The 13,374-nt window shown below is 52.6% G+C and overlaps 1 protein-coding gene across 1 annotated transcript; it reads left to right on the plus strand.

Annotated features, from left to right (window-relative positions):
- Window positions 1-230: 230 nt before the first annotated feature.
- ZNF839 (zinc finger protein 839) lies at window positions 231-8,447 on the plus strand. Its single transcript, XM_036244879.1, has 7 exons — window positions 231-1,060; window positions 1,458-1,643; window positions 4,164-4,256; window positions 4,879-5,028; window positions 6,252-6,389; window positions 6,536-6,665; window positions 7,420-8,447. Exons 1-7 carry the CDS (start codon window positions 260-262, stop codon window positions 8,316-8,318), a joined length of 2,397 nt encoding a protein of 798 aa, XP_036100772.1. The 5' UTR covers window positions 231-259; the 3' UTR covers window positions 8,319-8,447.
- The last annotated feature ends 4,927 nt before the right edge of the window (window positions 8,448-13,374 follow it).

A 13,374-nucleotide genomic window follows, 5' to 3' on the forward strand; every position in this document is an offset into this window, starting at 1 on the left:
TGGATATGATGTAAAATATATCACTGTGGTCTGGTCAGAAAGGTTCAGAAACATCACTATAAACAGTGTAGATACATTACACAGGCTTTTATATATGTGGGATGCGTTTTATAATTTAGGAAAAAATCCAATAGTGGATTTAAGATGAGAGCAGAATTGCAGAAACACTGATGAGCTAAATGCTTCTTTTTCTTTTAAGCAACTGGAAACCATCTGTGTCAAGGTAACACCTGGAGAAACGAAAGGCCAGGAAAGGCCGATGCCCCCACTGGCCGCCATCCAGCCCAGGACAGCCAGGCGGAGCCAGCCGCTCGGGAGGTGCTGCAGCATGTTGGGGCTCAGCATCGCCAGCCCTCAGCTGCTCAGGGCACAGCCCCTCCTGAGCACCCAGCCGCAGCCGAGTGTCCGGAGTAACTCCCCACAGCCCCCTGGTCAGGTGCTGGTACAGAGGCCGCTGCCCGCCCTCCGACCAGTCCCTGCGAAGAGAGCCATCGCTCCCCAGGCTCGGAACGGACTGGCCACCACCTTGGCCCCTGGGTCAGCCTCTGCCCTGCCGGCAGTCACATCCGTTTCATCCAGTTCAGCAAATTTATTTATTTCCAACGTGCATACAGAGCACACTGAGAAACTAAAAAAGTCTTTAAAAGTGAAAACACGCTCCGGGCGGATATCTCGACCTCCCAAGTATAAAGCCAAACATTATAAATTCATAAAAATGGAGGATCTGGCCGACAGTCACCTGTCCGACTCTGACGATTACTCAGAACTGAGTGTGGAAGAAGACGAGGAGCAGAGGGAGCAGCTGGCGCTCTTCGACTTGGCGAGCTGCTCCCTGAGGCCCAAAACCTTTAAGTGTGAGACGTGTGAGAAGTCATACATAGGAAAGGGGGGACTGGCCCGGCATTTTAAACTTAATCCGGGCCACGGCCAACCGGAGCCCGAGATGTCGCTGTCTGAGAAAGCCAATGGGAGCGTGACCCAGGGCCTGCCATCCCCAGGGCTGGCCACACCAGCTCTGCCAAGTGAGGACGGGGCCTGGTCAGCACGGGGTGGCCTGCAGGTAACGTTTCTATCTGGTGGCGATGTCCTTGTTGCTGCTCATCGTCCTTAAAGTAGCCTGTGTGGTGTTTGAGGGGGTTCAGGCAAAGGCTCGAGCAGAACGCAAGTCATCGTGTTGGGGGAGCTGAGACCCCACCTTGTTGGCCCCACTGCCAGCTAAACGAGGGGTGTCTTCTGTCCCGGGCAGCATGGCTCAGGGAGCATGTTCACTGGGAACACGGCCAGTGCTTCAGCTCTGGTCAGTAAGCTGCTCGCAGTGTACCCTGGGCTGACGTGACAGTGGGTCTCGGTAAAGGTCGGGTTTGGGGGCAGCCGTCCACAGGGGTGCTTCCTGGGGCACTGGCAGTGACACTCTGGGCATGTTCTCTCCCCGTTTTGCCCCTTCCGACACCATCTAGAATGGTCAGTCTGTAGAAGCTGAAGAGGCGTTGGTATCCGAACCAGCAGGTGGAAGTTATTCAGCCCTCATGGAATCAGAGAGACACCCAGGACCTAAAAGGGGCTGTTCCACGACCCCCGCGGAGCCCAGCGCAGCCCATCTGGAGCAGAGCCGAGTGGCCAGGAGCAGAGCCAGGCTCACGGAGGTACGTCGCTCTTAGACCCTGTTCTGGAAACCTGTTCGGCATGGTACGTGGCCATTCGCGACTCGGCTTCTGAATTTACCCAGATAACTAGATAGAGTTCACCTGGAATGTAATTGGCTGAAGTATGCAGTAAATTCAAGGGTAGTATTACCTGAAGTCATTTCAGGTTTACGTACAAAATGACCAGAGTGCCTTACCTATAGCAAGAGCTGCTTGCCTTGATAAGTTTTGGAAAAATTATAACCTCTGTTTTCTTGGAAGCCATTAGAAAACAGCAGAAATAGTTTTTGTGTTTTTTATTTATTTATTTATTTATTTATTTATTTATTTATTTAATCCTCACCCGAGGACATTTTTCCATTTTTTGTACAGACAGAGTGGGAGGGAGAGAGAGGAAGAGAGAGAGAGAGAGAAACATCAATGTGAAAGGGACACATCGAGTGGCTGCCACCCGCACGACCAACCAGGGCCGGGGACAAACTGCAACCAAGGTACATGCCCTTGGTGGGAACCGAACCCGGGTCTCTCCGGACCGCAGGTGGGCGCTCTAACCGCTGAGCCAAACCGGCCAGGGCAGTTTTTGTGTTTTGTAAAAAGTTTCAAGGTATAAGAGCATGTTTCAGGTTTTGAGCCCAGGAATCTCCACTGCAGCCCCTTGAAAGTAGGTGTACTGAACTTAGTGGGATTGACTTGGGAAAGTGGGACTTGCTGCGGTTGCCCTTGGCCAGGACGCGTTTGTTTGCCTGGCAGTGGCCGGGTGGACGTCTACGCGGGAGAAGTGAAAGCTGGCAGAGAGCGCGAGGTCAGTTAGTGAGTCGACCGGCCCCGAGAGCGCCATCGGGCCAGGTCCTGCGAACTACACACAAGGGGAAGTGGGTTTCTTGGAAAGCTCCATGAGGTTACGGGTTCTAGCTTTGGGTCGTGTTAATTAGGAACAGAAGGTGAGGTGGTCCTTGGCTCGACTCACTCATCAGCATCAAATCAGCCGCCATCTGTTGGGGTTCTCCCCGTGGCATCTCAGCCCCCAGCCCTGCGCCTCATGCTAAGGAGCACCTCATTTCACTGGTTCCATGATAATTACTATCTCGACTTAATGGCCCGAGAACCTGAAACTCAGGCTGATAACTTGCACAAGGTCACCCTGCAGGTGGCAGATCCAGCATCCGAATCCTGGGTGTTGGTGTCTGTGTGTGATGGAGCACCTGAGACCAGTCTGCTCGGTATAACAGTGACTCGAACACGACGACCCACTGGCTGGTTTAGTTGTATCTGGCACCCGGAGAGCTGAGGGCTGTTCTGAACAGCACCGTGCTGACTCAGGAGAACCCCCAGAAGCGGGCGTTAACGTATGCACCAAATGTCCGTCAAGTATCAGGCTCCGTCCTGGGTGTGGAGGGGACCGTGTGCACAAGACAGACACGGCCCACCCTGGGGGAAAGATGACAGCCAAACCAGTCAGTGACAGCAGTCGGGCGGGCATGAGTGTGAAGCAGAGAACTGAGGAGGTGCCCTATCTGCTGCAGGCCAGGGCCTGGGGAGGTAACACCCACATTCTGACCTCCCACACGTCATGGAGCTTGGTCATTTTTCTCTAAGGGCTTTTGCAAGTCATAGTTAAACACCTTGTCTTGCAAATGAAAGGTCTTCCTTTGGCTTTTCTGTTTCCTCACCATCTGCTGCTCTTTGAACCCCTTCCAGCCCTTGCGGCTCCTCAGTGATTGCTCCTCCAACGTCCCTGAGCCCCATCTCCCTGAGCCTTGTGCACCTTTCAGTTTAGGGGCTGTCTGCGTCCCCTTACCTTGCTGTCCTGGATGATCTCATCCATCCTTCTGATTTCTCAACCCATCTTCCCTCTCCTGACTCCCACGTTCATACATCCTGTTCAGACCCCTCCGGAGCTGCAGCTCCGAGTTCAGACATTCCCCACAGCTGGCTGCCTGACCCACCCTACCTTGTCAAGGGTCTGCCTGGAGATCAGCTGGGAACTCACAGCATCCCTGGCTCCCCTTTCCCTTTCACACCCCCTTCTCCATATCCAGCGGTCACTAAGCCTCGAGGACTATGCCCTCCGTGTCCCTCTCGCTGATACCCACCCAGCCCTGCTGTCACCTGTCACTTGGGTCCTCCTCTTCTCCCACCTGTACTTTGGCCCTGGTGTCCTGACTGTGGCTGCCTCGGGACTTGTTTGCATTTTTGTCTCTGGCCCTGGCTGGTGAGCCCTGGAGCCCCGGAGAGAAGGGAGCGCGTTTCCCCAACGCTGCGTCCTTATCCAGAACCTGGTATCCGCTGCGTGCTCAGGGCTGTCACGGGGGAGTCAGACTCGAGTCCAGATCTATCACAGGACTTGGTTAACGGTGAACAATTGAGATATTTAATGCAGCAGAACGATTCGAGTTTAGAGTTGCCTCATCGCTGAGATTTTGGGGGACTTTGTCTTTCATGTTCTTTGTTGAACCTACTTATTAGCTAATGGGAGATTCTTGGGGGCTTCCAAAGATGTAAAACACTTTCTTCTGGTAGTTTCTTCACCAGTGTGACCGGGAGGATCTGGTGGAATTGGTTCTGCCTCAGCTGGCTCAGGTTGTAACCGTATATGAATTTCTTCTGATGAAGGTGAGTCTTCTTCATGCTTCTCAATGATCTAGGGATGATGAGAAGTTATTTCGAAAGGCAGCCTTCATTTAGAAAGAGGTGGGCCTTCTGGAATCATTTCCCTTTAGGACAGAGCTGAAGGGAGGTCCTGCCAGAGGCCTGGGCGTCTCAGAAAGGCCCCTCATGGACTACCCTGACAGCTTGAACTTGACCTGCCCACGGCCTCGGCATCCACGCACTCACCTACCCTTGATGGGCTCTCCCACGCCGGGCTCTGCTCCCCGGTGAGCCCACTGTGATGATGCAGCCCAGGCTACCTGTGCCCACATGTCACACTTCCAGCTGGTGCCCGCACCGCTGCCCGTGGTGGGAAGGCCCGGCCCTCCTCCCACACACAGGCCTGGGAACGTGCCTGACCTCAGGCCTTTCTGCCATCCCCCCTCCCCAGGCCCATTCTGGTGCTGCTCACCAAGCACAGTCTGGGCACACACTGGGCTCTCCCCAGGGACTGAAGGACACGCCTGCCATTGGCAGGCCTAGGCTGCAGCCCCAGGGACGTTTCCTTCCCTCCTTTAAATGTCTCACTGTTTTCCACCTTGTTGCCTCGGGCTTAAACATTTCTGTCATCTTTATCTTCACTAAGGTTGAAAAAGGTCATCTAGCAAAGCCTTTGTTCCCAGCCGTATACAAGGAGTTTGAAGAGTTGCATAAAATGGTTAAGAAAATGTGTCAAGATTACCTCCGTAGTCCTGGCCCGGGTTCTCAGGAGCCCCTGGAAATAAACGATTACGAGGTAATAGTTCCACGGAAGGAGTCTGCTCATAGAGCTGCCCCCGAAGGGCGTCCGATCACAAGGAGGATGTGTATTTCTGTAGTGACATCTTCATTTTCAGCCGCTTTTCAGCTCTCTTCCCGCCAAGGGCAGGTGTTTCTCTGCAGGTGAGGGTGGGGAACGCTTTCTTCAGGGAACTCAGAAATGCAGATAAGCTAAATGAAAGTCGACACCTCCCCCTCACTGATGATCAGAGTCAGTGCCTCAGTTAATAGGGTTCCCTTCATTATGTAGGTTTTGGGGGCATGGGCTACACAGAGACCAGCAGTTACTGTTTGTGGTTGTTTTGACAAATTTCTCATTTCAGTGTCATTGTCATCATCAAATTGCCTTTAGCTATATTGGGTCCTTGATAGAAATGTTTTAAAAAAGACACGGTTTGACTTATATGGATAAACTCCTTTGCTGGGCGTAGCATGTGCCACACTGTTGGATCACGCAGGGGCCCCTCTCTGTGCCCAGCCGAGACTCGGGTCCTCATCCCCACTGTCCATGCAGTGAGCATTTCACTGACTCTGACAGAGTCCCCACTTAGTTTGCAAGGGGACGCTCTCTGGTTGGTAGGTGCTAAACGTGCCAACCCCCATTCTCTCCTCTGACCTTGATCTGCACTGGCTTCCCTGCCCTGCCCCTCAGCTCTTGGTGCTGTCTCCATGGTGTCCCTGCATGAATCCGACAGCTGCCACATATGACCTTTACACCTGCTGCTTCGCATATGGAATCTGACGTAACCTGCACAAAGGCTGGAGCCCCAGATGGGGGCTGCCAAGGTCACCCAGGAGTGAGCAGAGAAGCTGGGAGCTAGCTGGGGCTCCCGGACTCCCCAACCCATGTCCTGCCCACCGACTGGGGAAGGAGATGTGGCTCCGGAATAGGCAGGGTTATGTTTCTGAAGGTACCAGAGAGAATTCAGACCAGGAGGCATCGTGGGCAGGAAGGCGACCTTGGTGTCGGACTGACATTGTTGAGCTTGTGCTGACAGTGGAGGGAGCATTTAGACTGTAAACCTGTCCAGTGTCCCCCACAGACACAGCCTGCCCAGCTTGACCACGAGCTGTTTCGCCACCTGCTCTCCATCGAGCTTTGTCCTGCTGGTCATGTCTCTCAGTGTGAGGCACCGCCTCACTGTACGGAGGGTTCCGAGCCCACCGCAGGCCTCGCGTTCTCTCCCGTGCCCTCCTCAGGTCGCCGAGTCATTAGGAATCACAGAGTTCCTGGGGGAAACAGCAGCACACACGGATCGCCTTCCACACGCGTGCACCTGCCGAGACATGGACGGGGAGGAGCTAGAGGCAGCCGGCCCGAGGAAGAGGGAGAACGAGGTGGGCATGGCGCAGGCGTGCCGGTCACTGCCGCTCAGTGCCCATTATTGCGGTTTGACTTTGGCTCTCAACACCTCTTCAGGAGGAAGAGGCGCCAGTCCGCCTGCTTCTTCCTGGTCTTAGCTGATTGGGTCCTCTCTTCCTAGACAGCAGACGAGGGGCTGGCCTCAGTGAAAAGGACCAGAAGGGCCCCTGTGCCCGAGGAGCCCCCTGAATCTTCTGCCTGCAGTGGAGGCCTGCAGAAGCCAGCCGGGTGTGCCCCAGCGGCCAGTGAGGGTAAATGCGTGTCATGGTGGCGCCCCCTGGCTCAGAGCCCTCTGGTTTCTCAAGAGTGTTGTCCCAGCTTCCCCACGTTCTACTGTTCCATGTTCACCCCCGGGAATCTTAGGTCTTTGAGGTTCTCTTGGGTTCCATATTGAAATGAAGAGCCGCTGCGTGGCGATGGGTGGTGGGTGAGAAGGGGCCCGAGAAATTGGGCAGAGCTGAGCAGGGCTTCGCCGCAGGACGCCTCGGGTCTATGGTTTGGCTTTCATGAGACTCGTGTCTAAGTGCCAGCTAAGCCTTAATGTATGAAAACAACACACATTCTGGCTTTTATCCCTGCTCTAAACAGAGCCTGTCGATTAGACACTTTGAACATAGGGCATATTGAGAATGATAAACTTTCTAAAACTTATGACGGCCTCCTGAGCCTGATGCCCTCCCTGGCGCGAAGGTCTCTGACTAAAGAGGCATTCTCCACTTTCAAATTATGACTGAATTCTGTTTGGGGACCAGGTTTATTCGTGAGAACAGTGGAGACTCGGACTTGTGCGAACCCAGCTCCCCTCGCCCGCGGGTCTGGACTCCCTCTTGTAGCTTCATTGCACCGGGACGCTCTCAGTCCAGATAGCAGGGGGAGTTTATGCTGTCCCTTTTCTTGGCTTTTCTTGCAGGGAGATTAATTTGGACAGCTTGTTTTGGGTAGTGAGTGCAGTGCACAGGTCATACCGCAGCACACACGTGATTACCTTTTTCCCACGCCATTCAGGTTTTGCCCCTCGAGTAAATGGGAACACCTGTCAGCATCCTGAAGAAAGCTACGCGGTGCTGGGTTCTGATAGCGACACATGTGCAGTGCAGGCGGGTCGGCAGCTGGAAGCACTTGGTGACTTAGCAGCCAGGAGTGGATCTGCAGAACCTGCCCTCTCCTGTCGGGGTGTCCATGGACCCAGTCTTTGCACTCAGCAGGGACAGCCCAGGAGGCTGGCCCAGGAGCAGGTGGCGGCCTTACCCACAGAGGATGCTCAGGGACACTGTTCAGACCTGAATGCCGGGGGCAGCCTATGGAGCCCGGGACTCTGCAGCAGCTCGATGTCCTTGGGAGGAGTGGCATCCCCGCTGCCTGGTGGGTCTGGAAACGCCGAGACGGGAGAGCTCCACCAGGTGCCCGGCTCGCACGTGAGCGGCCAGCCGTCCAGCTCCGGCGAGGCCCTGCTTCCAGGGCCTGCAGCCCCTCCGCTGGAGAAAGTCCTGTCCCTGCACACTGCATCAATGCACCGTGCCCGCGGCACCGTGTCCGAGCCGGGGCCTGAGCTTGGCCTGCGTGGATCGCTGTCTGCGGAAGGGGGTCTTGGGAGCCATGCGGGGGGCTTGGACCAGTTTCCATGTGGGACCGGGACACACGCTGACCAGAGAGACCTGGAGAGCGTCGTTGCTGTGGGTGAAGCCGTGGCTTTCGAAATCACCAACGGGTGCCATGAGCTATTGTCTCAGGGACAGGAGCAGATATTTATTCAGACTTCCGATGGGCTTATCTTGTCCCATCCAGGTTCCATCATGTCCGGGGAGGACATCGTCATCCTGACCGAAGCGGAGGGCACTGCCCTGCAGACCGGCCCACTGAAAGGGGTTCCTCTCGAAACCATGGAGGCAGAGCCCTCACAGTGAGATGGAGTCAGAACCGCAGCCCTAGATTTGTATTTATTTTATCCAAAGAGGGCCTATGTCACATAGTGTATATTTTTCTAATGTGAATACTGACACAGGTGAACATTTTATTTATAAAGAATAATGTCTCTTCCCACCCCCACGATCTGCCTTTTTCTGTCTTCTCATTGCCGTATCGGCCAAGGGTTACCTGGGGTGAATCCCTCCTGGACGTCCGCTCTCAAGCTGCGGACGACTGCAGTTAGTGCCATCACCGTTACTGTCTCCCTGCTCCCAAATGACTGTCCCCTTTCTCCTCGGCGATGAGCTGCTTTTTCACCAGACTTGGTCCATACTAGAAGCTTCTGGGTTCAGTAAAACAGTAAATAAGCCAGCCATCTTGAGCAGCACTTTATTGGGAAGTAGGAAAGCAAGTTGTCTTCACTTGCATTGTATGAATGAAGAAAGTGAGGCATAAAGATAGAGCTCCAGTCCCTTGGTGACCTCTGTTGGTCAACTAGCATAACAAGCCAGGTCAGAGCTGAGGCCTGCTGAATACACTTATTTTCCATTTATAGGACATCACTCAATTGACTACCCAGCGCATCTTAATTCCACCCTTGTGTTTGTGCCGCAGTAAATGGGTAGCGAATTTAACGATGGAATAAACAATACCCTTGCTGACCCAAAGATAGTTGAAAACGCAGGGGGCTCTGACAGCAGCAACCACAGACGAGCTGGACATGTGCTAGCGGCCTGCTGGGCACAGGCAGGTCTGACAGCGCCTCTGAGCCCTGTGCTGGTGGGGAGGGCCCGTGCCTGGGGAGCCCATGCCTGGGGGCTTATGCCCGAGGAGCCTGTGCAGGAAGGGGGGGGGCAGGGGCTTATGTCTGGGGAGCCTGTGCCTGGGGGGCTGTGCCTGTTGGGGGGGCCTGTGCCTGGGGTGGGTGGCTGTGCCTGGGGGGCCTGTGCCTGAGGAACCTGTGCCTGGGGTGGGTGGCTGTGCCTGGGGGGCCTGTGCTGTACCCACCAAGGCAGTGTTTGCAGGGCCTTGAATTCTGAGACCAGTCTGTAGCACGGCTTTGTCATCATAGCACCACACTGACAGACATGCCCTTGTTACGCAGAAAGCAAGTGGACGTTCCCCTCACCTCAAGAACGTTCTCGTCTACCTCGTACTTACAACTGAGATACTGAGTGAAGTGGCCTCGGAGTACACGCTGGGATACATGCCACCCGGATGACTCCACAGGGTGGCCGCTGTGGCCCTCAGTAAGGACCTGTTTTCAGCACTGATCACGGCACCCAGTCCGTGTTCAGCAGCTGCACCCCCATCGGGCTCCCGAGGCACCAGGTCCATCCACATCTATCTCCCCACGTCCACCAGGTTTTGGGGGTGGAAACAGCTGAACAGGAAGAGGAGGGCCCTGGAAGTCGGTCTTTAATGTCCTCTGAGGTCCATTAAAAAAAAAGTTTTTACTGATTTTTAGAGAGGAAGGGAAAGGGAAAGAGACACATCAGTGAGAGAGAAACATTGATCAGCTGGCTCCTGCATGCCCCCAACTGGGGATTGAGCTTAAACCCTGGGCATGTGTCCTGACTGGGAATCGAACCAGTGGCCTCTTAGTGCATGGGTTGATGCTCAAACACTGAGCCACATTAGCCGGGCTGAGGTCCTTTTTTTTAAAAAAAATTTATCTTTATTGTTGAATGTATTACAGATGTCCCACCCCACCCCCTTTTCTCCATTGACCCCTCCTCCCCAATCCCACCCTCCTCCTGCCTTCCCCACACTCTTGTCTATGTCCATTGGTTATGCATATATGCATAGAAGTTATTTGGTTTATCTCATCCTGCCCTCCCTTCCCCTTTCCCTTTGAGGTTCATCAGTCTGACAACCAATTTGTTCTTAATTCCCTCATCTTTTCACCCAGCCCCCCAGCCTCCTCCCATCTGGCAAGCAACAAAAAGTTCTCTGTATCTATGAGTCTGTTTCTGTTCTGCTTGCTCATTTTGTTTGTAGATTCAATTGTTGATAGATATGTATTTATTGCCATATTATTGTTCATATTTTTGATGTTCTCCTTCAAGAAGACCTGTCAACATTTCATATAATATTGGTTTGGTAGTGATGAACTTCTTTAAAAGCTTTTTCTTGTGTGGGAAACTATATGTCCATCAATTGTAAATGATAACTTTGCAGGATAGAGTAATCTTGGTTGTAGGTTCTTGCTTTTCATTACTTTGAATATTTCTTGCCACCACTCCCTTCTGGCCTGCAAAGTTTCTTCTTCTTCTTCTTCTTCTTCTTTTTTTTTTTTTGGTATGTGCCCCTAGTGGGAACTGAACCCGAGACTCTTTGGTCCACATGCCAACGCTCTAATCGCTAAGCCAAACCGGCCAGGGCTGGCCTGCAAAGTTTCTTTTGAGAAATAGGCTGATAGTCTTATGGGAGCTCCCTTGTAGGTAACTAACAGCCTTTCTCTTGCTGCTTTTAAGACTCTCTCTGTCTTTAACCTTCTGCATTTTGATGATGATGTGTCTTAGTGTGGGCCTCTTGGAGTTCATCTGTTTGGGACTCTCTGTGCTTCCTGGACTTGTAGCTCTGTTTCCTTTACCAACTTAGGGGAGTGTTCTGTCATTATTGTTTCAAATAGGTTTTCAATTTCTTGGTCTCTCTCTTCTCCTTCTGGCACCCCCATGATGCAAATGTTGGCATGCTTGAAGTTGTCCCAGAGGCTCCTTACACTGACCTCATTTTTTTTTTTTTATTCTGTTTTCTTTTTGATGTTCTGATTGGCTGTATTTTCCTTCCTTATATTCCAAATCGATGATCTGCTTCTTGGCTTTACCTATTCTACTTATTCCCTGTAAATTATTTTTTATTTTAGTTAGTGCATCCTGCATTTCTGACTTGTCCTTTTTTAGGTTGTTGATGTTCTCACTAAGTTCCTTAGAGATCTCCTTAAGTTCCTTGAAGTTCTCACTAAGTTCCTTGAGCATCCTTATAACCAGTGTTTTGAACTTTGCATCTGATTGATGGTTTATCTCCATTTGTTTAGTTCTTTTCTTGGAGTTTTGTTCTGTTCTTTCATTTGGGACATATTTGTCTCCTTATTTTGGCTGCCTCCCTGTGTTTGTTTCTATGTATTAGGTAGAACTTCTATGTCTCCTAGGCTTTCCAGGGTGGCCTATTGTTGGAGGTGTCTTATAGGATCCAGTGGCACAGACTCCCTGATCACACTAGCTGGGCCCTTGAGGTACACCCCTTGTGTGGACTTTATACCCTTCTGTTGTAATTGAGTCTTGATTGCTGTTGGCACTTCAACGGGAGAGATTTACTCAGGCTGATCAGCTCCAAGGACTGGCTGTGCCCACTGACCACTGGCCTCTGACTACCTTGGAGAATCAGCTATGTAGGGGCCCATCACACAGAGCAAGACTTACTTCATCAGGGCTCTGGTACCCACTGAGTGCACTCCTTGAGTGTGTTGCTTATGGAGGTGGTTGGGTGGTGGTGCTTCACTGTGGTCTGAAGCTGTCCACTGGGTGAGTTAGCTCTGGGTCAAGGTCAGCCACTGCCTGTGTTCTACCTGGGGCCACCAGGCATAAGCTACAAAGTGATCTGCAGATGGCTGCTGCTTTTGCTGGGCTTAGGGGTGCCTAGGCAAAGCCAAGTTGTGAACCAAGGCTGGCAGCTTCTACTGCCAGGCCGGGGGCCACTTAATGAGCACTTAATGAGAGTTATGGGGCTTGCTGAGACCAGATGCTGCTTGTTTGAGAGAGGAAGCAGGATCTAAGACAGGCCAATCCTATGGTAAAGCCACTGGCATTGCTTGGGTGGGGCGGGGCCTCAGGGAGTCACCAGGGCGGGGCAAACAGTGTGAGCCAGGTTGCTGCAGTCCCAGACATGGCAGCTGTCTGCAGCCCCGGGGAAGGGCTCACCAAAGGATCAATGACCTCTGACAGCAAGTCTATCCAGGAGAAAGCTGCCTTCCAGCTCTCGCCCCAATGCCAAACAACTCAGTTCTTCCCCATATGTCTCTAGTGTCTTTCAAGCTTTCTCCCTCGTGCTGGAGCCTGGAGAGGGTGAGTCGAGTACGTCTGTGCATGGGCCCTTTAAGAGGTACTGCCTGGGCTCCAGAAGCCTCCGCCTCCCTCAGCCTCAGTTCCCACTGGTTTTTACAGCCAGAAGTGATGGGGACTTCTTTTCCTGGCACTGGAACCGAGCTTGGGGGCCTGGTGTGGGATGGGGACCCCTCACTTCTCAGGGAGAACCTTCACAGCTGAGGTGTCCTCCTGATTTTTGTCTACCACACATGGGTGTAGGACTAGCCCATCCACCTCTGCCCCTGCTACCAGTCTCCATGTGGCTTAATTCTGTAGTTGTAGGACTTCCATTCTGCTCAACTCCAGGCAGTTCTGTTTTTGTTTGTTTTGATATTTTGTTCAGATAGAGTGGGAGGGAGAGAGAGAAACATCGACGTGAAAGGGACACATGGAGTGGTTGCCACCCGCACAACCCAGCCAGGGCCGGGGACAAACTGCAACCGAAGTATGTGCCCTTATCCAGGCAGTTCTGAATGATGGTTGTCCAGTAGTTCGGCTGTAATTTTGATGTGGTTGTGGAGGAGGTGATACCGCATTTACCTATACCACCATCTTGACTGGAAGTCCCAGATCATCTGAGGTCCATATTTTTAAGATCAATTTTTATTTTCATCTAGGGAACAGCATGCCCATAGATTAAAATGTCAAGTGCTACCAAAAGGCCTCAATGAGCAGTGACAGCCCCAAACTCAGCCCTCGATTCCCTTCAGCCAAGGACCACCTTTCTCTATCTCCACGTGTCCAAACCCCAGCTATCTTGCTACGTCCTTGATTTGTTCATATTAGGTGTTACCCACGGGCAGACACTGAGATGCGGGGACCTGGCGCACATGCCTTCCCTCTGCACTGCTGTCCGAGACGGTGCAGCACATCGGTGTTGTCAGTACTTGCTTCGTACACTGAAGTGTAAAGATTGTTCACGGTGAGCCTGTGCACGATGACATTTTCTTGTACTCTTGTTTTTCCT

This window comes from Molossus molossus, unplaced genomic scaffold (genome assembly GCF_014108415.1).
Source record: "Molossus molossus isolate mMolMol1 unplaced genomic scaffold, mMolMol1.p scaffold_m16_p_1, whole genome shotgun sequence".
NCBI classification, from domain to species: domain Eukaryota; kingdom Metazoa; phylum Chordata; class Mammalia; order Chiroptera; family Molossidae; genus Molossus; species Molossus molossus.

Coding starts and splice junctions, on each gene's coding strand:
- ZNF839 (XM_036244879.1), top strand. CDS start 260: ATGCCCCCACTGGCCGCCATCCAGCCCAGGACAGCCAGGCGGAGCCAG. Junction 1,061..1,457: donor CAGCACGGGGTGGCCTGCAG/GTAACGTTTCTA, acceptor GACACCATCTAG/AATGGTCAGTCTGTAGAAGC. Junction 1,644..4,163: donor GCAGAGCCAGGCTCACGGAG/GTACGTCGCTCT, acceptor TTCTTCTGGTAG/TTTCTTCACCAGTGTGACCG.